Source organism: Pseudozyma hubeiensis (assembly GCF_000403515.1).
Source record: "Pseudozyma hubeiensis SY62 DNA, scaffold: PHS38, whole genome shotgun sequence".
In the NCBI taxonomy this organism is placed as follows: Eukaryota; Fungi; Basidiomycota; class Ustilaginomycetes; order Ustilaginales; family Ustilaginaceae; genus Pseudozyma; species Pseudozyma hubeiensis.
Window position 1 is genome coordinate 732,129 of NW_012133820.1, and position 20,196 is coordinate 752,324.

Consider the following 20,196-nt stretch of genomic DNA (forward strand, 5'->3'; position numbering starts at 1 on the left):
CGGAGCGATGTTGGACACACAAAGGGACCCTTGATTGCGGCGCCGCGTGGCATTTGAGCGAAGATCGTGGTCAAAATGAGTGGCATCGCAAGTGGAGCGGCTCGCAGCTGTGTTTCGGGTATGCTTCCTCGCTCGACCGGTGAGGGTGATATCCGGACTGGACGATCGAGTCGCCGGTGGAGGTCAAAAGGCGCCAGATTGGAAGCATGGCTTTCGGATGACAGCAAGTGAAGCAGGCAGGTGTCAATAGGAGCAGCAGGTGCGAGAGGTCTGGACACAAGGCGACAACGTGGAACGAAACGAGCGGTTCGGCTGATCACGCTAAGGCAGAGCCGACATTTGAGGGTGGCACCTCGCTTGGAAATGGCGGCACGAAAATCCAAGGAAAGTTTGCGCTTGTCGTTGTAAGCGCGTCCCGGTGCTTGCCATGCAGTCTAAATCCACGGCCAAACTTTCGGGGGGATCGTTAGCGAGACGATGAAATTGATTCGCCTCGAGCTAGCAAGTTAGTCATCATCCGATGCGACACTAGCATCAAAAGAGAGTGGATGGCGCCACCTTGCAGGCAAAGATGTGGTCACAGAGCAAGGCAAAAGGCGGAGTCTGGATGGAAGGGAAAGCCGAAGAGTAAGGGAGGGAGAGAGAACCGAAATTCTCGGCAATCTCTCGCATCTCTCTCCTTACCGACTTTTAGTCTGTCGGAATAATTTGCAGGACAACCAAAGAAGCCGACTCCGCCAAACTCGAGCTTTGCCATCATGCAAAACCTTTCGGAGGTGCGTAGCCTTGATCGACTGCGCTCACGCGATGTCTCGAACGAGTGGCTCGCTTATACAACGTGTCAGCTGCGAGATCGCACACCTGCTGTGTACATGCAGTCTCAGATGGCTTCTCTTCGGCGAAACTTCGACAGAGAGTCGGGTCGGATGTTCAGCCTCGGTTCGACTCTTTCTCACGCCTGTTCGGCAACCGCCTTGGTCATCTCATTGAGCTTGTTGATCAGGAGACACTCTTGTCACTCGGCTTGAACCAGCCAACCGACGTCGTTCGTCGCGTCAATGAAGGAGCAGGCTGGACACTCACTGTCGTTCAGAATCGGCGCGTTGCGTGATTATCGCGCGTGGGAAAGGGTGGGGTGTTGAGAGCAGAAAAGTCGAACTGTCATGTGCCATGCGACACAAATGAAGGCAACCGCTTGTTTCTATGCAGCGTCTCAGTCGACGTCGGAACAGCTGAAGGCCGCTTGAGCTTTCATGTGGAAGCTGTCGGGCTGTCCGGAAGTGACGAAAAACGTGTCTTGCGTTCCCACAGTCCAGGTTTCGCAGCTAGACGAACAAGCAAATCATGAGAGCGAGCTGTTGTGTGAAGCTTTACTGCAGAGTGGAATGCTGCCGGATCCCGTGTCGACGCCAGTGCTTAGTTTTCGACGCCAAATCGAGACAGCAAACGTGTGCCGAACGACGTGCATTGATTGCCGCAAGCTGCCAAAAAGTTCATCTGACACTGCATCTTGGCTTGGACTCGTTAGTCTATGATTTTATAATTTGATACAATGCTTTGTACCTCTTTTGGACCGCGCTGTGCCGAAGGACAAAGAGGTGTGTCTTGCTTGCGGCTGTGCGGAAGCATCTGAGCACTGCTGTACGCTGCATCTCGGAACAGTTTGCCTGTCACGTCATCCGACGACTCGGGCCAAGTCACAGGCGCCTGCTAACGCATAGGCGAGACTATGGCTGGCCTTGTCTAGCTGCAAAAGCCTGCAGCGGAGGGCGGAAACACCCACCCGCCGTCCGCTTTGGCGAGACTGCTGCAACGGCCCGCCTCGTGGCCCAACCGAGAGGGACCATCTCACCTAAGCCTGCTTTTTGGTTCTGCTTCCGCTCTTGCCACGATTCGTAAATTCGCCAGAGCGGGGCACGCTTTGACATCCCCCTCGACCTTCGCATTAAACTCTCTCTCTCTCTTCATATTCGTGCTTTGAGGCAATCTTTGTCTGCATACTGTGCGTTGAGCAGATTGCGCTCGGACGATCCGTGGCACTATGGGCGTCGACTCATTCAACAGTGGGCAAAGCTCATGAGAGGCTGGTTGGCGTAATTTTGGCTCATTTTGGGTATGGTGGAACTAGTGTCGTCGCGACATCCTGCCGCTTATTCAATCGAAATTCAAGACATGAGTGTTTTCCTAATCATTTTTGTAAAATTCATTCCACTGCCGGTACATCCGTGGCAGGACACGGCGAAGAAGACCCACTTTGTATGAACAATTTATCTAAATAATGATTTGTGACAGTCCGCTCAGCACAGGTTGACTGTCTTGACTACGATATTGCGCCCTTTTCTCAGAATTTTTCAAACTTAATTTTTTTCCCTGTGGATAGGGCTGCAGCGGACACGCGCGAAGCACCTGCTCTTCGGCTGCTTCTGGGCTCTGGCGCGCGTGGCTGTTGTAGAACCCTTAGAAATAGTTTGGCCGAACGAAAAATCCATGCGCGAGCTAAGCAGCAAAGCTTTTGCGCCTGACCCCGCCTTCGGCTCAGACGGAGACGCGACAGAGACACTCTGCGCCTTCGCTCTCGCCGCCTACAGCACCTCAGTCATCTCTGGCTCAAGGCCTCCCTCTGTTCTGTCTCTCGGAACAGGCCACCTCTCTGCCCCTCGGCCTTTGCATCTGTGACTAGCTCCCAGTGTAGTGTCTCTCGCGCAAGTCGCCCGTCTCACAAGGCTCAGTTCACCAACTGCGCTTTTGATCCGGCCATCTCGGCTGTTCCGTGCTCACTTGGCAGCCCTTCTATTCTGCTTTGCGCCGCTCTGCTTTGCCGAAACTTACCACAACGCTCGACAAGACGCTCGTCGACCGCCCTCACAATCTAGCTGAGTTCGGCAACGGGCTTCTCGACATCGGCTTCCAGCTTGGGTTCGCTTGGCTTGGTTTGTATAGCCTGCATAGACGGGTCGCAGCTTAGCCTTCGCGGCTCCTTTTTTCCGTCCTGTCGCCTTTCGCCTACGCCTCGGCTTGCACCGTGCCACCGGTACCCTAAAAAAAGTCTTTCCGATTTCTCGTAGCCCGCGCACACCTCGTCCTCGTCGTACTACACCACCATCAACTCTGCCGGCATATCCACTAGCACCAACGGCCGGATCGTAATAACCGTAAACGTGGCAGCCGCTCGCTTTCTTTTGATTGCCATCTCGTCAGACTCGCACCCAAGTGCAATTGACTGCCCTACTTCGAGGGTCGCACTCACACTTCTTGCGCTCTTCGAGGGTCTCGACCCTTATTCCGCACCTTCCCCCTTCTGGGCTGATTTGTACCATTCATTCATCTTCCGTTCGCCCGCCCGCAGGAAGTCCGGAAAAGCGCTTTTTGAACCGCCTTCTTCCTGCCCGTCTTTTGCCGCCGTCCGGATCTTGCACATTCGATTTCCTGCATCGTCGCCTAGACAAAAAGGGTTTGGACGATCGTACCTTCCCAACCGAGCATCTCTTTGCGCCACCATCTTGTTCACCCAGCTACTTGCCCAGCTTCGTCGACGCCGCCCTTCCCGACTCTCACCATCTCTTCTCGATTCAGCGCGTACCTCGCCTCATCACCGTCCACTAAGCAAGCGGTGACACCGCCTCTCGTCTATTTCGTCAGCCACACCTTCTCGACTTTCTCTCTCTTTGTCTCTGTAGACCTCGTATCAGCGCATCGCTGTTGCCGTTCAATGCTCTAACGAGCTGCACGAGTAGGACGTCGAGCCTTCAACAAGTTCGCCACCTGCAGTGCAGAGGAACGCTCTCCTCCAGTCACTTCCCCACATCGCCGCAATGCCTCCTGCAAAGTGCGACGTCATTCCAAAGGAGCAATTCACGCCTTTCGCCGAACGGCGCGCCTGCTCCGGCTGTCGTAAGATCAAGGTGAGTCTGGCGTTACTTTTCACCTCGCGCGCCACTTGATGACTCGGCTGCTGACCTGTCACTTCCGCCCTTTCTGCTTCTTGTTCATCGCAGTCACGTTGCATCTTCCCGGACGACTCGAACAACTGTACACGCTGCCTTCGCCTCAGCATAGAGTGTGTTGTGCCTTCGCATCATCGAGGCGTCAAGCTCGAAGGTCAACGTTCCAAGTCTTCCTCTTCCATCACCCCTCTCAAGCGTCGTTCCTCCAAGAGCCAGTCGCGCGAGTCGGCCAGCCCGAGTCCCAACGACGACATGGACGCCTCGTCCTCTGCTTCCGTCAATCCTTTTTCGGTGCAGAGCCTCCTCGACACCACCTCATCCGAGAGCACCGCCTCCCAGGCGCTCCTCTCGTCCACCATGCATTCCCACATCCAGGAAGAGCCGGCTGTCAAAGTGGCCTCCGCCATTGTTGGACGGCCCCTCATCGAGTCGGTCATCACCGCCGGTCTATTTGACGAGGAAGAGGTGGTTGAGCTGGTGCGCTTCTATTACGAGCACCTCAACCCCGTCATCGCGCTTCTCGACTCGCAGATCTACACGCTCAAGGCGCTCAAGTCCAATCCAGACTACCGCATCCTTCTCGCCGCCGTGTGCACCGTCTCGTCCAAGTTTGTCAAGGTGGACCGCTACCTCGATGCTCTCGAGTTCCTCAAGCCTGCCCTCTCGCGCGTCGGTGCAGATGACATCGCACCGCAGCTCGAGATCATCCAGTCGCTCTCCATCCTTGCCATGTGGAAGCACCCCAAGGATGGTAGCAGTTGGCGCAAGGTCAGGCTTGCCATCACACAAGCCTTCGAGCTTGGCTTGCACGAGCTTTTCGGGCCTCAGAAGCGATCCAAGTCCGGCCCATCGAGGTCCTTCATCCAGTCACAGCGCACCCTCATGCAGCTCTCGTGCTTCGAGGACGGATACCGCGATCAACGTCACCTTCCGCCCGCCATCGACCCCAGTCTTTTGCCTGACCCGCGCGAGTGGATCGACTCGCTCGGCGACATGGTGCAGGACATTGATGTGCGTCTCGCTGCCTCGCGTGAGAACGCCAACATCAAACGAGACCTCATCACATCGCTCAAACACTCCAACAACCGCAGCCCAACACCTGGGCAGATCAGCCGCGCCACGTGTCTGCGCAACGCGAGGCTCATCAAGATGGGCATCACCGCACAGACGTGTTCGAGCTCTGTGTGGATGAATCCGCCGGCAAGCGAGATCCCCTGTCAGCACTCTGGACGCCCCTGCCTGATCTTCCATGACACCAACACGCTGTTCAACTACCACCGTGCGCTCTACTCGATCTACAGCTCGCCGCAGCTTTCGGGACCGGCATTCGCGGATGACCGACAAGCCGCGTTTCAGAAGTGCTCTGAGCTGTCGGTGCGGCTGTTTGAGCTGCTCAACGGCGTATACGGGCAGGCGGGCTACTACCGATACGTGCACGACATTGTCATCCTCAACTTGGCGGTGGCAGCGGTATGGATCTGCGACAATTGGCGCGCCATGCCGCACGAGCTGGCGACGCAGGCCTGTCTAGCGATCCGTCAGGCCGCAGATGCCACCTCGCCGTCGTTGGAGCACCACCTGGAGCAAGGTTCATATCTGGCGCGGTTCTTGCGATTCTGCTGCAAGAAGCTGCCGTCTACGATTTCGATCAACGAGAACTCGCCCATCAACGCCGAAGATCTCGTCATTTCCGAGGATGCCAAATGGGCAATGGGCATGAACCCGTTTACGCAAATGTCGAACCATGCGTTTGGTCGACCACCGTCCAGCTCGGGGCCGCCCGGGCCCTTCCGCTCTCCGTACATCCCAGGCGCATCTCCCATCAACGCCAACGGCAACGGCATGCCAATGCCCCAGTACGGCGGACCTCATCATGGCAGCAGCAACGGCAACGGCGCACATCACGGCATGTATCACAGTGCAGGGAGCCAGGCATCGGGCTCGCCATCGCTGGTGTCCACCTCGTCACCGCAGGGAGCTCAGAGTCATTTCGCCAACGGAAGCGCCAACGGCGGCGATCCTTCGCTCATATTCAGCAACGGTCACAGCAACGGTCACGGTCACGGCCACGGCCACGGCCACCATCACGGCCACGGACAGCCACACGGTCGTCCGCCACATCATCAATCGGCTTCGATGAACAACCAGACGCTGCAGTACCTCTCGGAAAGCCTGGTGCCGCCAGCATACCCGATGAACTGGGACACGTACGACGACAACTCGATCATCACGTTCCTCCAGTCCATTTCGAGCGCGTCTGGGTGACGATCCCGCGCTGTCACACAATGCCATACTCACTACACGCTGTACTTTTAGCACCTTTACTTAATGACCTGGGGCCGTGTATCTGAAACCGCTTGTTTACGCAGCGTCCGTTCAATCTATTATCTTATACCACTCGACGATGTTCTTGGTTGAATATGTGTGTGTTTTGCGACGTCAGGATGCTGCTTGTGGTGGTCGGGGATCATGTGAGGGAGAGATGAGAGCTGGAAGAAGCGTGTCTGTGCGTCAATGTCGAAAATATTCGGAAGTCGGAATGAGGCTTGGGCGGTGACACGAATGAGGTTCAAGGTTGCATGTACCACTTTCTTGCTCTCCTGCAACATCAACTTTTTTCTTTCCTCTCACTCTGCAGTGCTCGGCCTCACTCTAACACCACGGTGAACGACACCGTCACGCGCAAGAAGCACTGCATCGACGAAGGGACATCGTACCCGGCACCTCCCAACACCATGACCACAATCTCAGGTCCCAGCGTCAATTCCACCACAACCAAACCACGCTCCACCAAACTTCGCAAATCCCAAACACGTCAGCACCAACTTCGTTGGATCCATCTCATAGATTCCTGGCACTCATCCAGTGAATCTCCACGCGATCAACTCGTTGAAGAGATCTCGCAACACGCACAAACCCTCTGTCGCACCATCACCGATCGATCCTGGCTCATCGACGCTTTCCACCTCGCGATCGATGCCGTCCTCTTCCCCACTACCCAACCGGAAGATTCGGAAGAGCTCGAGAGGATCGAACAGTTGGGACAGCAGCTGCTGCAGCTAGCGGTGCACTCGGTCGCTTCGGCGTTCCTAGCCAGTCTGCGACCGGACGATGACAGATGCGATACAGTGAAGAAGGTGAAGGACGAGTGGGAGAGGCTGGCGAGACGGCTGTCGATGTATCAGAGGCTGCGCGGTACGCAGCTGTCGATCCCGGTGCTGCCGTTGACGCTGGTGTTGAGGGAATCGAGTGCCTCGGTTCTGCTGTGTCTGGCTTCACTTCCGCAGGCTTCCGAAGCAGTGGCGCCTCTTCTGCAACACTTTGCCTGGTTGGTGGAAGAGTCGGCGGAAGCGAAGTTGTCGATCGTCGCACAGCTGCTGAGTTCTACGCAGGAGTACAGTAAGCTAGCTGCATCTGGCGTGCTGATCGGTTGGAAGGATGGAAAGGAATCGAGCCTCTGGCAGTCAGCAACGAGTGTTCGACCGCGGACGGTGGACGACTTGGTCGGGTTTTACAGCGGTGTATTGGAGGATTGGAGGCAAAGCGGATCGATAGAGCAGGCGAGGGTGTTGCTTGCAGTGCTGGAGGAGGTGATGCAGGGCGAAGATGGTCGGGCAGCCGTCGTGATAATTCAAAGCAATTTCTTTGGGGATCGGCAGAGGGGTCAGCAGGAGATCACGTCCGTCGTGAAGCAGCGATTCGACCTATCCTCTGTACAAGATCTCGCAGCAAAAGTGTCTGCCGCGGGCACAAACAACGCCGCCATCAAGGGTCTTGCTCGTGAGGTCCTCGCCTCACACCAAGATACCGATGCAGCCTTCAGTCGCGTAACGCAGCTAGTGGACACCAAGGACAGCGTTTCCGTTCGGACCTTGGCCCTAGAGGTGGTTTCACAGGCATCGGCGAGCGCAGCTTCCCGCACAGCACCCCTTCTCGCATCGATCCTGTATGCAAGACCTGCAGTCGGTGGCTTTCGGCTCGACCTCAACACCCCACCAGCATTCCTGAAGCGAGCCGAGTCTCTGTTGAAGGGCACGAATGTTTCCAGCGGAAGTGTGACTGGCAGTCCCGCGCTTGGGAATGCTCTTGGACAGGCTCTCGATCTGGATACGCGGAGCGTCGTGCCGGCATGTCAGTTGTTCGCGTTGCTATCCTGCGAGTCTGACGGTGAAGTGTGGGGTGACTTGGAAAGGCATCTTGGATGGTTGGGATCGCTGGCATCGCTGCTAGATGGTCAGGTGGATAGACCGGACGTGGACATGTGTTGGCTTGCAGCATACGGTGGATCTGCGTCGTCGCGAGTCGGAGCGAAAGAGAAGCAGGCAGCAGCGTTCGATTCGATCCTGAAGTCGTTCAACGATGCTCATCCTGCACCGTCAAGTGGTGGACGACTGGATCGCAGCACGGATCCTTCGATAGTGGCGAGATTTCGTGCTGTTTGGGAGAAGTTCTTCCACGAGCATCTCTCGCTCACCTCTCATCCCGGTGCGCCGTTTTCGCTGGTCACCTCGGAAGAAGCCACCCGTCGTCTTCTCAGCACAGTGCTTTGTACAGGTGACGTGCAACTCTTCCGTTCACTGTCCAACCACACGGTTCTCCCTCCCGCGGAGCTAGAGTCTTTGGTGCTGGACGTCTCGACATCGCTGTTCGACTCTGCACCCATCGCGACCGCTCGCAGCAAAGAAATCCGTTTATCGCAAGACGTCCTCCTCGCCCTTCCGGACAACAGCAAATCTGCAGCCCTCCACAGAGACTTCATCGAAGCCTCCTGTCGACTGTCTGCGTTCAACATCAAGTCCCCCTCAGGAGGGAGCCTTACACCGGTGGAGACCCGAACGATGAAAGACCGACTCAAGCTGATAGGTATCATGCTGTCCACGCAGCAGGGCGCGTGGAGGTCGTCGGAGCTGATCCTGGAGCTGGCGAGAAAACTGTGCGGAGGAGAGGGGAGGGTGGTGGAGGGGAGGATGTTGGCGATGATGAGCGAAGCGGCGGTGGCGGGGGAGGAGGACTTTGAGAGTGCGGCGAGGTTCTGCGAGAGGTTGATCGAGTTGGTTAAACAGAAAGGGAAGAAGGAGGAGGAGGGGGAGAAAGAGGTGGTGAGGGAGATCGCGTGGAAGACGTGTTTTGGAGTGGCGAAGCATCCGGGCTGGGAGGATACGGCGGCGAGGGTGGCGCTGTTGGGTCAGGCGATGGTGATGGCGCCCGCGGGGCAGTTGGGAGGGATGCTGAGGGTATGGGAGGGGTTGGATGCGATGTTGAGGGAGGAGGTTGAGGATGGTAAGTGGGACGAGGGGAGGAGAGATGGCTGGTTGGGAGGACTAGGAGAACGGGGAAGTGGGAAAGGTGCAGGAGGAATGGGTGGGTTGAGTGCGAGCACGGCCGCCAGTGTCGGGGCGGGGTTGGTAGGTACCGCCGCCAACTATTTGCCCTTGAGTCTGGGTTCGTACTTCGGAAACACCGGAGCTACTTCCAACGCTCGAGGTGCAGCGACAACGTCGACGGAAGCGACGGCATCGACTGCCGCAGGATCGACGCATGGCGTAGATTCGAGGACAGCCGCCCTGTTCGACTTTGACTCGGTCTCTGGCGCCGCAACCGATACAGCTGGGTATGTCGATCCCACGGAACGAGCGGTAAGAGCCGCACGCGCAGCAAGGGACTTCCTCGGCTGGAAGAGTGACCATCAACGAGACGGCGAAGCAGCAGGAGCAGGCGCGGAAGGTGTTGGTATGGGTGGTGGTGGCTTCTCTTTCAGTCGTGGCGTGGGATGGTTGATTGGGGATGGAGAGAGGAGGTGAGTCGAGAAGGGTCACAGATGGGGTGGCGACAAATTGCTGTTCGACTGGTCAAGATGATGATTCAGTGCTTTACCCCAGTTTACAGATGTGAGAGAGTGATGATTGATATGAGTGTTCGTGTGTCTTGCGGAGAGAAGGTACCTTGTGATTAGGTTGATGCGATGACGAGGTGTTGATACAAATACAAATGCGTGCTGGAGCGATCTTGCTACGTTCCACTCCTACGCTGCTCCCGCCTTCGTAAGCTCTCCGCCCATCAACTCCTCCACCAACCAGCTCCTTCCCTCCCTCTGTCTCTCACTCACCAACCTGACCAACTCCTCTACCTCGCCCTTCAACCTCGCCACTTCCTCCTTTACCGCTCTGTACTCGTCATTGACCACGCGCATCTCCTTCTCCATCCCCTGCAGATCCGACATCAGCTCTTGCTCTCCACCCAAATCTTGCTCGGTCGGAAGATGCTGGATAATCTGCTTGATGCTGTCCGCCTTGTCGACTAGGTCTGTGACGAGCTCGGATATCGCCGCATCCATCTCCTCGGGAGATATCGATTCTGTCTTGCCAAGAATCGTCAAGGGTACGGTGGAGGAGGGAAGGACGGTATGCCGTGCTTTGCGGGAGATGTACGCGATGGAGGATGACATGATTGAGAGTAGCAGATCGATCTCGCTATCGAGCTGTGTGAGGAGATCCATCGTGGAAATGTTGTGGCGCGAAAGCCCGAGGGAAGAATTGACGACTTGTAGCGTAGGTGAGCGCTCGAGGCAATCAAATTGATTGTTGTAGTTGGAGGAGAGCCTCAAAGGACAATTTGGCGGCACAGATGGTCGCTAGTGCGGAAGCGAAAGGAGGGTATGAAGACGCCAGAGTCACAGCAGGCAGGTGAACTACAGGCTGAGCGATGATTTAGATTGCAACGATTGCTTCGTGGAGTGTTTTTGAGAAGTGGAAGAAAGTGAAGGAAGCTGGAACGGATGCGGATGCTTGCAAGTGATTGAATGCGGCAATGGAACAGGAAGGGTGTGTGTGAGAGAGAGAAAGGAAGGACGCGAAGATGATACAGTGACAGTGGGAAGCATGGACGACACAAAAAGACGAGCTACAAGGGCGAGAAAGGGTGCGGAGAGAGTGCAGAGTGACCTTCCACTCCGACTTCCGAGGTGTGTTCTGAGACCCTGACTGCTGCAAGAGCACGCGTCGAGGGCGTCAGCGGCTGGCTTGTTAAAATACCAGTCCGTCGATGAGTGAATCATGATCGGGTTCGCTGCCTTCCTCCATCTCAAGGCTAGGGTCAGATTGCTTAGCTACAAGGCAGATTTCCTTGATTCTTGTTGCGAGTTCGTCGAGGGCCCAAAAGGCTCCTTCAACGACGTCCCTGTTCCACTCGTCAAGTGACTCCATCCATTTGAACTGGGTATCGCTGAAGTGGAACAGTTTCATCAGCATTTGGAAGACTTTGGCGTGATCAGGGTCATTGCAGCCAGTTGAGCAGCCTCGACGCCTGCGTTAGGAGGCTCTCGAGAGTAAGGAGGAGGCCCTGGAATGTAGGGACCGTGCTCGCTGTCTAGGGTGGACGACATGATGACCAGCTTGCTTTGGTAGAGTTGCCAAGTTGTTCTTGAGTGTGGATGGGCGTCTGCTGTTGGAAAGACGGATGGAGGAATGGGAAATAAGCGAGAATGGTTGGACCCTTAAGTCGCGATTTGGAACTCAGCCGCGAAGAAGTCAGATCTGCGGTGATGCGGAAACGCGATTCCCTTTGTGCTCGTCACCTCCTTTGTTCTCGCACTTCCTGAACCTTTTTCCGACCACACGACAAAGGGACTGCCGTCGCCCTCTGTTCTGAAAGCGGAAGTGCCGACAACCACGACTGTGCAGGTCTGCGCATCGTGGGACAAAGGGAACCGAGGGAAGCGCGCTAAGTACTTAAACGTGAGTGTGGCTCGACCTGATCTCATCCTCTTTTGCAATCACACTGATATCGCTCTCCATGATGACAGGCCACACGGACAGCCCCGTAACGGTCGATCCGAGCATCGCGTCAGCAGGCAACGACGCTGCTACAGACTCGACAGCCATGTCCACGCCCGCTTCAAGTGTCGGCTCACACGATGCCCCTGCTGCGACATCTTCAGCAGCGGCGGCAATACCGACGGGCAAACATGGCAAACAAGCTCGAGCAGCATCACAGTCCTGGCTTCAGTGGCTAGCGGACAAGTACACGATTCAACACGTCATCCCAGCTGCCTATGCGCCAGCTGCACTGCAAGTTGCCAATACCGCCTTCCCACTTGGTCTCCTCTTCGGGCTGGTGCTTCCCCGCACCATTGCGTTCTTGACCGATGCTCTTAGCAATCCTCTCACCTCGCTCAACACAGCCTCATGGCAGAACGTAACTTGGTGGAGCTTTCCTCAGCTACACGCCTACCTGTTCAGCTGGGTCATCTTTCACATGCTCGAGTTCAGCGTCACCGCATCCTACAACCCAACTCGACTCTTTTCCGACAGCTTTTTGCTCAACAACGGCATACACTACCACATTGCGCACCTCGTCTCCCTCCTCGAATTTTCTCTCACAGCATACTTCTACCCTGCCTCAAAGTCACCCTCGGTGTATACGTTCGCAGGGATCGCTCTTATCATCTTTGGCCAGACGATGAGGAGTATGGCCATGATCCATGCGCACAACAACTTCAGCCACATACTCGCCTACCAGAAACGAACGGACCATCAGCTTGTCACCACGGGTGTCTATGCCTGGACGAGACACCCGAGTTATGTCGGCTTCACCTACTGGGCACTGGGCACGCAGCTGATGCTGGGCAATAAGTTGGCCATGGTTGGGTTTGTAGGGACATTGTGGTTGTTTTTCAGTAGGAGGATCAAGGCAGAGGAAAAGAGCTTGGTCAAATTCTTTGGCAAGGAGTACGAGGATTATAGGAAGAAGGTGGGGACTGGGCTGCCATTCATCAGACCATGACAAGTTGATGTGGAAGACGACGGCAATTCATTGCTGGAAGTCTTGGAAATGCTGCGTCGGAAGACCCGAAATGCATCTCCAATCTGTGCGCCTGCTTCCGTCCCAGAGGTGGGATCAAAAGCGAAAACAAACATAGCGTAAGACAAGCACCGTCTCAGGACCTAACAGCTGCGCTTGGAGACGTGGTATCGGATGGTGTCCCTCACATTAGACGAGGCAAGAGCGGATGTTTTGCTTCAGTGGAAGGCGAAGAGGCAATGGATTTGCGATAGGTCTGCTCGACACGCAACAGGCATCGCGAACCATTTCGGGAAATAGAATTGTCCGTGACCCTCCCCTCTTCGGTGTGTGGTCTGTGTGCCTGCCATCACTGCACCGTCCGACTGAGATGCTACCCCGTCTGTGCACCTGGGTATAAGTGCAGCGAGAGTACTTCAGTAGTCGACCCGTGCTTTGGACGGAAGCGGCAACGACTTGAGCAGCGGAGTCTGAACCGAACTCCTGCTTCGACGGTTGTCCGCAATTGTGCTACCCCACACGACGCGCGCTGACCTGTCGTAATCCCTCTCGCGAGCCGAGATTTTGCATCTCACGGTAGGTCGCCGCACTCCGCCTTGTACCATCTGGGACATTGTAGAGGCGGGCCCAAAAGCGTTGGTACACATCTCCGACCACGCCAACCGCTCGTGGCTGAGCCATTACTTTGCCAACTCCGGTAGGCGCGATTCGAAGCTTCATGCCTGTTGCGCACACAGGTTCTCGGGCACAACGAGAGCTTGCACCTCCGTTGCTGAGAGTGTTGTCGTGTATCGATTGACGACTGGCAGGAACCCGAAAGAGTTCTCAAGCGAGCTCGCTTGAAGATAGGCTTCTTTTGGCGACGCGTTTTGGATACAGTGAGGAAGCTCTGTACCGCGATATGGGGTGGAACGATCTCGTTGCCGAGACTGGTACGCGTCTAGACGCTAAAAGTTGCCCTTGCTCGGGACACAAAGGACATGCCGAGGTCGCTGTCGTATCGAGCGTCGTGGTTTGGGGACAGCCTCCTGACGGGAAGCTTGAATGTTTAGTTATTTGGATCTACGCCTAGCGGCACCCTGAGCCAACAGATGCTGAGTTTCGGAATGAGCGCCTCCATTTCCCACGCTCAGAAACTTGTGGTTGACGAAGGCGCACGGCTCAGATTCGTCTCCGCTAGCCGCTTGGCTCTCTGCCGTCGATGCACTTGCTCCTGCTTCAACGCCGTATCTGCTCGGCGTCAGCCACTCGGAACGTGCACCGCAGTCGTACATTGTGCAGCGGCAAGCGGTGTCATCAACGTACCTGACGGAAAGTACATGTTGACAACCACTGCGCACTCGAAGTGCTCACCCTCGCCCTCGTCTTCAGGATGTATGCAGTCCAGCAAGGTATGCGCACAGTGCTGCATGCAGGTGCTCAAGCAGCCTGCTGACGGGATCATCTGTTGACGGGCCGGATGACTTGAGGCGCGTACAAGCGTCTGTACCCGCAAAACAGGCGTGTCAGCCTGCGTGTCAGGGTCGCTTTCCGAAAAGAGTTTGTCCCACGCTGTGCATTTATGCAAGGTCTCGCTTAGCGGAGTTGAGAATCAATTGGTGGTGGCGGCGGCAGAAAAATGGAATATTTATTGCCCCTTCATCTTTCCATATTTTTTTGCACGCCATCTTGCGGAAAGGACACTCTCGGGGCATCGCTCGCCGTATCAACGTAGCTAGACATGCTTGTGGGGACCGGTGTCGACCTTCTCGTCAGTCCACCATCAACGGCAGTCCTTTCTCAAATGAGAGGTGTCAGTTTGACCATATTATTTGAGCTCCGATGTTTTACATACCACGCTGCAGCTTTGTATAGCCGCCCTCGGGCTGCTTCTATCCCGAATCTGCACACTGGGTCGTGCAGAGACAGTATGAATGCCGTTTGCAGATGTCTCCTCTCATTGCGTCAATCACGGCCGTTAGAAGCTGTCATGTCCTGCACCGAACGGTGGATGCGGTCTGCATTGCTCAACGATGCCATAGGCTGCCATCGCTTCCCATGTTACGCTGTATGCTTCGTGTTTCATCTGGGCCAATGAAGATACATGTAACGGCTTCGCACTACAAGCTTGTGCTCCAACTCACATCACAGCCGATTCCTTTTGCGCACTGCTGAGACACTTTTTTGCCTGGCTGACGCTGATGATCATTCGTATATAGATAGGGCACTCTGAATACCCCTTCTCCTCTTTTTTTTGCGACCCTCTACTCACAGAACTTGGCCCACCAACCTCCCACTGAACTCCTCAGCAAGCCGATCCCAGACACCATCTTCGACACCGTATCTTCCCGCACTGCCCCGTTGACAACGTTTCCACTCTGAGGTCCTTGTCGCCGTCCCACGTATCGTCACCGTCACCGTCACCGTCACCGGAATTGTCTTTTCTTTTCTTTTTCTTTTTGTTCTTCTCCAAAAACAAAACCAAGAGGGAAAAAATCGATTCAAGAACAACGCCGAGCTGCAATACTTGACCCCTTGCAGCTGCAACATTTGACAGGCACAGCTTGTCCGCCGCCATCCCGCCTCCCCTCTTTTCTTCCTCCTGCACCCTTGCCGGTGTGACACAGAAGCGCCAAGCTTGCTCGACGCCTCTTGCTCTGCACTTCGCATCCAGCCACTTGGCTCACGATCGAGGAGGACAACACACGCTACTGCGAATTAGCTTGAAGTGTTCCTTGCAGACGGGTTCCAACCACGACGTTCGCGTACCTTGATCCGTCCAAAGTGGTCGTCGTTCAATCCGCCACAGCCGACTCCTTCTTCAACTTTCCTGCTCGTCCTCAAGCTCTCAGCCTCTCGAAGAGCTTGACCGTCCTTTGAGCTTTCTGAAGCCCCTTGCTTTCTATTTCTCACGCCGGCAAGTCGACGCCTCGACTCGTTCCTCTGTAATCCCTACTTCATCGCTTGAACCCACTGTAAGTATCAGCCCTAGGAGAATGAAGTCTTCGCTCGGCCATTGGACACATTTCCGCTTCGAGCATCGGTTGTCGATCGTCTGCTTGCTCGCTTGCATTACCGACGTCGCTCTGTTCTCGTTACGGCGGTTTTTGCAGCTCGACCCACCGCCAACGCTTGGCAAAAAAATCATCTGGCCCCTTCATTTGACTACTGTAGGGGGCGAAGGGTCAACGAAGCAAAGTGCAGTCAAGCCAAGCCAAGCCGGACATTTGGTTCATGCACCCCTCTATCCTCGGATTGATGCGAGGCGCCGGCACTGTTACCGTAGTCCAGTCTTGCAGCTTCATCAGCGATTGTCACATGGAATATTGAGACTGTTGCCTCGCCTCATGTCTTCATCCGAGCCAGTTGTCTGATGGGATCGAGGCAGCCTTTTCCGGCATCCTACTCTCCTCGCAGCTCGACACTGGTATGAGCCGGGTGGGGAATCCTGCCGGTGTCTACTCTTCTGTCCAAGCCGCCGGACCTTGCCTTTTGCACGCGATCAACCCCTCGAATCGAGAGACAGCTGAAAGGGTACAAATACTGATCCCTCACACACTCCTTGTCCGATCCTCAAATAGCGCCCCGCTCCCCGCGACACATCGAATCCTTCCGCCCGTTCCAACCTGCGTGGATCCATCCTTTCGAAGTAGTTGGCTGCAGCTTGCGCAACCTTTCCATCACCTCACCGCCAACTGATCGATCGTCCTTCACAACCGGAAGCGCTACGTCCTCCGCCAGAATCTTGTCGCTTGGTGCCTCGATCTACCTTTCGCTTGGCTACAATCACTCGTTCAGACCAGCCGATTCCTACATCACCATTTGGTCAAGTTGTACCGCCGCCAGATCCGGCCAGCTTTGCCATGAAGATCTTGTTCATCTGCACAGCTTTCAATTCCCTCGCACAAGTACGTATTTCGCCTACTCCCACCCACCAGCACCAATGACCAGTTGGCCGGATCGAGGTCCCACCATGATCCCGCTCGTTGCAAACCCCACCTTCACTTAAGGTTGCGATGCTGCATTCTCCGGCTCCCGTATTCCGTGCCGAATTTGCTGACGCTTGACAACGACTCTTTGGCTTGCATTTTCCACCCAACAGCGTACGGCTCTTGTGCTAAGACAACAGGGACATGCCGTCACGGTCGAGTACGCGCTGTCGGCAGACCTCATGGTCGAGGCTGCCGAGCTCGCCCAGCCGGACCTCATCATTTGCCCATTTCTCACCAAGCACGTCCCACCGAAGGTGTACACCAACTGGATGACACTGATCGTCCATCCCGGCCCGCCGGGCGATGCGGGTCCGTCGGCCATCGATTGGTGTCTGATTGGAGACATGGGCGAGCTCGAAGATGCGGATCAGCAGCTCACTCTCATCGACGCCAAGCATAGTGCAAAGGCGGCTAGATCGACCATGCGAAGCCATTGGGGAGTCACTGTTCTGCAAGCTATCGAGGCGTTTGATGCAGGTCCCGTATGGGCGTTCGACCAGTTTGAGCTGGGTGCTGCCAATGCGTTCATGTCGAAGAGTGATCTCTATCGTGGTCCTGTCACTCGCGCTGCCCTCAATGCTGTGGTGGCAGCGGTGGAACGCATTACGCAATGTGCCAAACGAGTTGCCGAACAGGCTGGTTCTACCTCATTCCTGCCTATTGACGCGTCGATAGTTGCGCCGGCACAGTATCGCAAACAGTGCGTCTCCCACGGCGTTCCTTTCCTGGGTGGCAGAACGCATGATCGACCCTTGCTACGGGCTTCTCAACGCGACTTTTATGCGCTCCTCCCACAAGGTGGTGCTGGCAGCTCCAAGCCTCGTCTGTCCGCCGACGCCATCCTGCAGCGTATTCGCAGCGCCGACTCTCAGCCTGGCCTGCTGTCAAGCCTGTTCGGAACTCCTCTCTTCCTCTACAACGCCCACGTTCAGCGCGACCCTCTCCCTCCTGCGGTCGCTGCCAGAAGGTTGGCACTCGATCAGCCCGGAACGGTGCTAGCGACCCGCGAGGGCGCTGTTCTTGTCGACGTGAGTGCCGACTTTCCCATCTGGATCGGTCATCTTCGTCGACCCAAAGCCAAAACAGACAAGTACCTGCACCCGAAACTTCCGGCAGTCATGGCGCTTCTCTCTATGCCAGAGACAGCATCGAAGCTCAGTCTGTTGGACGCGACCAAGGTTCCCGAATGGAGCGCCACCGCAGGATTTGGCAGCGATGGTTCGCAGCCCTGGAAGCATCGACCAGGCACGTACCAACAGGTATGGGTCGATATCGAATCGAGTCCAAAGAATGGCTCTGTGGTGGCCTTCGTCCACGCGGACTTCTACAACGGCGCTTTCTCGACCACCCAGTGCGAGATCCTGCTCGAGGCAATTCAGTGGACCCTCAAGGTGCCAAATCTCAAGGCTGTCGTCATGCTCGGTGGTGCCGGCTACTTTTCCAACGGTATCGCGCTCAACGTGATCGAGGGCTCCGACGATCCATCCGCCGAAGGCTGGGCCAACATCAACGCCATCGACGACTGCGTTCAGGCGCTTCTCGCACCCAAGGGCATCGTCACCTTTGCAGCGATGCGTGGCAACGCCGCAGCCGGAGGTCTGGCAATGGCGACTGCTGCCGATTTCGTCATTTGTGCCGAATCGGCAGTGTTGAACCCGCATTATCGCGGGCTGGGGTTGTTCGGGTCCGAGTGGCATACGTACTCGTGGTACGAACGATGTGGTGCACGCGTTGCTGCCACGTTTGCTCGCGAGATGCTACCAATGAGCTCTCGCGAGGCGAAGCAGATCGGCTTGGTCGACGTTGTTCTGGAGAATGACGGGATGAGTGCTGTGGACATGCTCGCATCCATCAAGCAGCTCGTCAATCAGGTCATGGATGCGACCGTTTCGGAAGCAGCGTCGATGACGGAAGGTGTTCTCGCGTCGGGTGCGCCTTGGACTCGCTCTCTGCGACCCGCGTCTGCTGACGCTTCCCAGTCCGCACAATTGTCAGAGCAGATTCTGCGCAACAAGATGCGCTACCTGGCCTACCTCTTCGCCGATCACTCTCGTGGCAGCGAAGACGACGGAAGGATGCTCACGTCGGAAGAACACTTCCAGCGCTACCGCAAGAACGAGCTGGACCAGATGACGCTCGACTTTTTCCATCCTCATCGAAACCAGAGGTTCGCCAGTCGCTGCACGGGATTCGTTCGAAAGCTCGTTCCCGGCTCGACCCCGAAGCGATTTGCTCTTCACCGTCGGTTTGTCGGCGCCGACTGGTCCAAGGCAGTGGACGGTCCCGTCCCTTCCGACCGTCTTGATGAAGAGGAAAGGGACGAATTCGACCATCTGGCCGGCATTCCTCCATCTAACGCCATCGCGCGGCTGCCTTTGACCCGTCCCGAATTCGTGGTACACAAGATCGCACCGCCGAGAACCACTCGGGCCTACAGCGTTGGTCAGGACACCCTCGTATCGGCTCTCGGCGTCGACAGCCAACGCACATCGACCTCGACGGCACCGACCACTCCGCGGGAGGAATTCGCCAAGCCCATTCTGTCTATCGGCGACGAAGAGGCCCAGCGAGTTGAGATCGAGGTGGAGCAGCTCAAGGTTCAGCGTGTGGCGACCGGCGCTGGATTGATGGGCGACAATGCGGCGGTGAAGCGTGGGCCGACGGTCATCTCGTTCGTTGCCGTCGAGAAGAAAGACGCTGTTGCTGATGTGAAGAAGCGTACTGGTGTCAAGGTGCGTGCTGAAACGGCCTCACCGGTTGCGGTCCCGCCCAGGGCTGCTGTCGGTAGGACCACGGCTGCGAATGCGCCCGTGAAGGAGTTCGTCGATTCTAGCAAGAAGAACAAGATCCAGCGCTTCTTCATCTCGTTTGGTCGCAAGAACCGTAGCGTAGTCCCGGCTGTATCTGCTGCTCCTATCTCCGCCCCGTCGAAACCAGCCGCACCCCTTGCTGCCGCTTTCGAGCCTACCCAGCCTTCCGCTACCCTCCCCCTCCCCACTACCGCGGCCCCACCGATCGATCCTGCAACACGTCAACGCCGTCGATCGTCGATCTCTGACGTATTCTCCATCCTCCAATCCTCCCCTCACACCTCGACCGCCTCGTCCTCCCCTACCTCCAAATCGGAACGACGTCGATCCTGGAGACCCACCTCGTCCTCCGGTACCTCACCCTTCGACACCACCTCCGGCTTCCAGCCAAACGTCACGGCTACACCGAAGATCGTCGAAGAAGCCGCGTTCGTTGTAGCTGGAGAGAAGAACGGGTCGACGCCGGCGGAGGCTGCGGAGGCGAACTGCTTGTGGAGCTGCTACTATTCGGAGGATGGAATGAAGCGTGATGTCAATGGTGCGATTCATCAGCCGGTCGTTCATGCTGCTTAGAGATGGTCTGGATGGGTATCGGTTTCTTTTCCTGCTTTGTTTTGTAGTGTTGTGATTTTACGGGTTTCCAGCACCGGGTTGATGTTTTGCTCACGGCCT

At 56.3% G+C, this 20,196-nt stretch overlaps 2 protein-coding genes across 2 annotated transcripts; both read left to right on the top strand.

The window, feature by feature from the left end:
• Positions 1–120: 120 nt before the first annotated feature.
• On the top strand, positions 121–3,734 carry PHSY_004003 (hypothetical protein; the record flags this gene model as incomplete). The annotated part of the gene is made up of 3 exons (XM_012334620.1): positions 121–139; positions 1,312–1,523; positions 3,678–3,734. 3 exons carry the CDS (start codon positions 121–123, stop codon positions 3,732–3,734), a joined length of 288 nt encoding a protein of 95 aa, XP_012190010.1.
• Positions 3,735–3,812: 78 nt separating this feature from the next.
• On the top strand, positions 3,813–20,097 carry PHSY_004004 (hypothetical protein; the record flags this gene model as incomplete). The annotated part of the gene is made up of 6 exons (XM_012334621.1): positions 3,813–3,902; positions 3,996–6,205; positions 6,583–9,555; positions 10,156–10,322; positions 11,746–12,692; positions 16,825–20,097. The coding sequence occupies 6 exons, from the start codon at positions 3,813–3,815 to the stop codon at positions 20,095–20,097; spliced, it is 9,660 nt and encodes a 3,219-aa protein (XP_012190011.1).
• Positions 20,098–20,196: the final 99 nt, after the last annotated feature.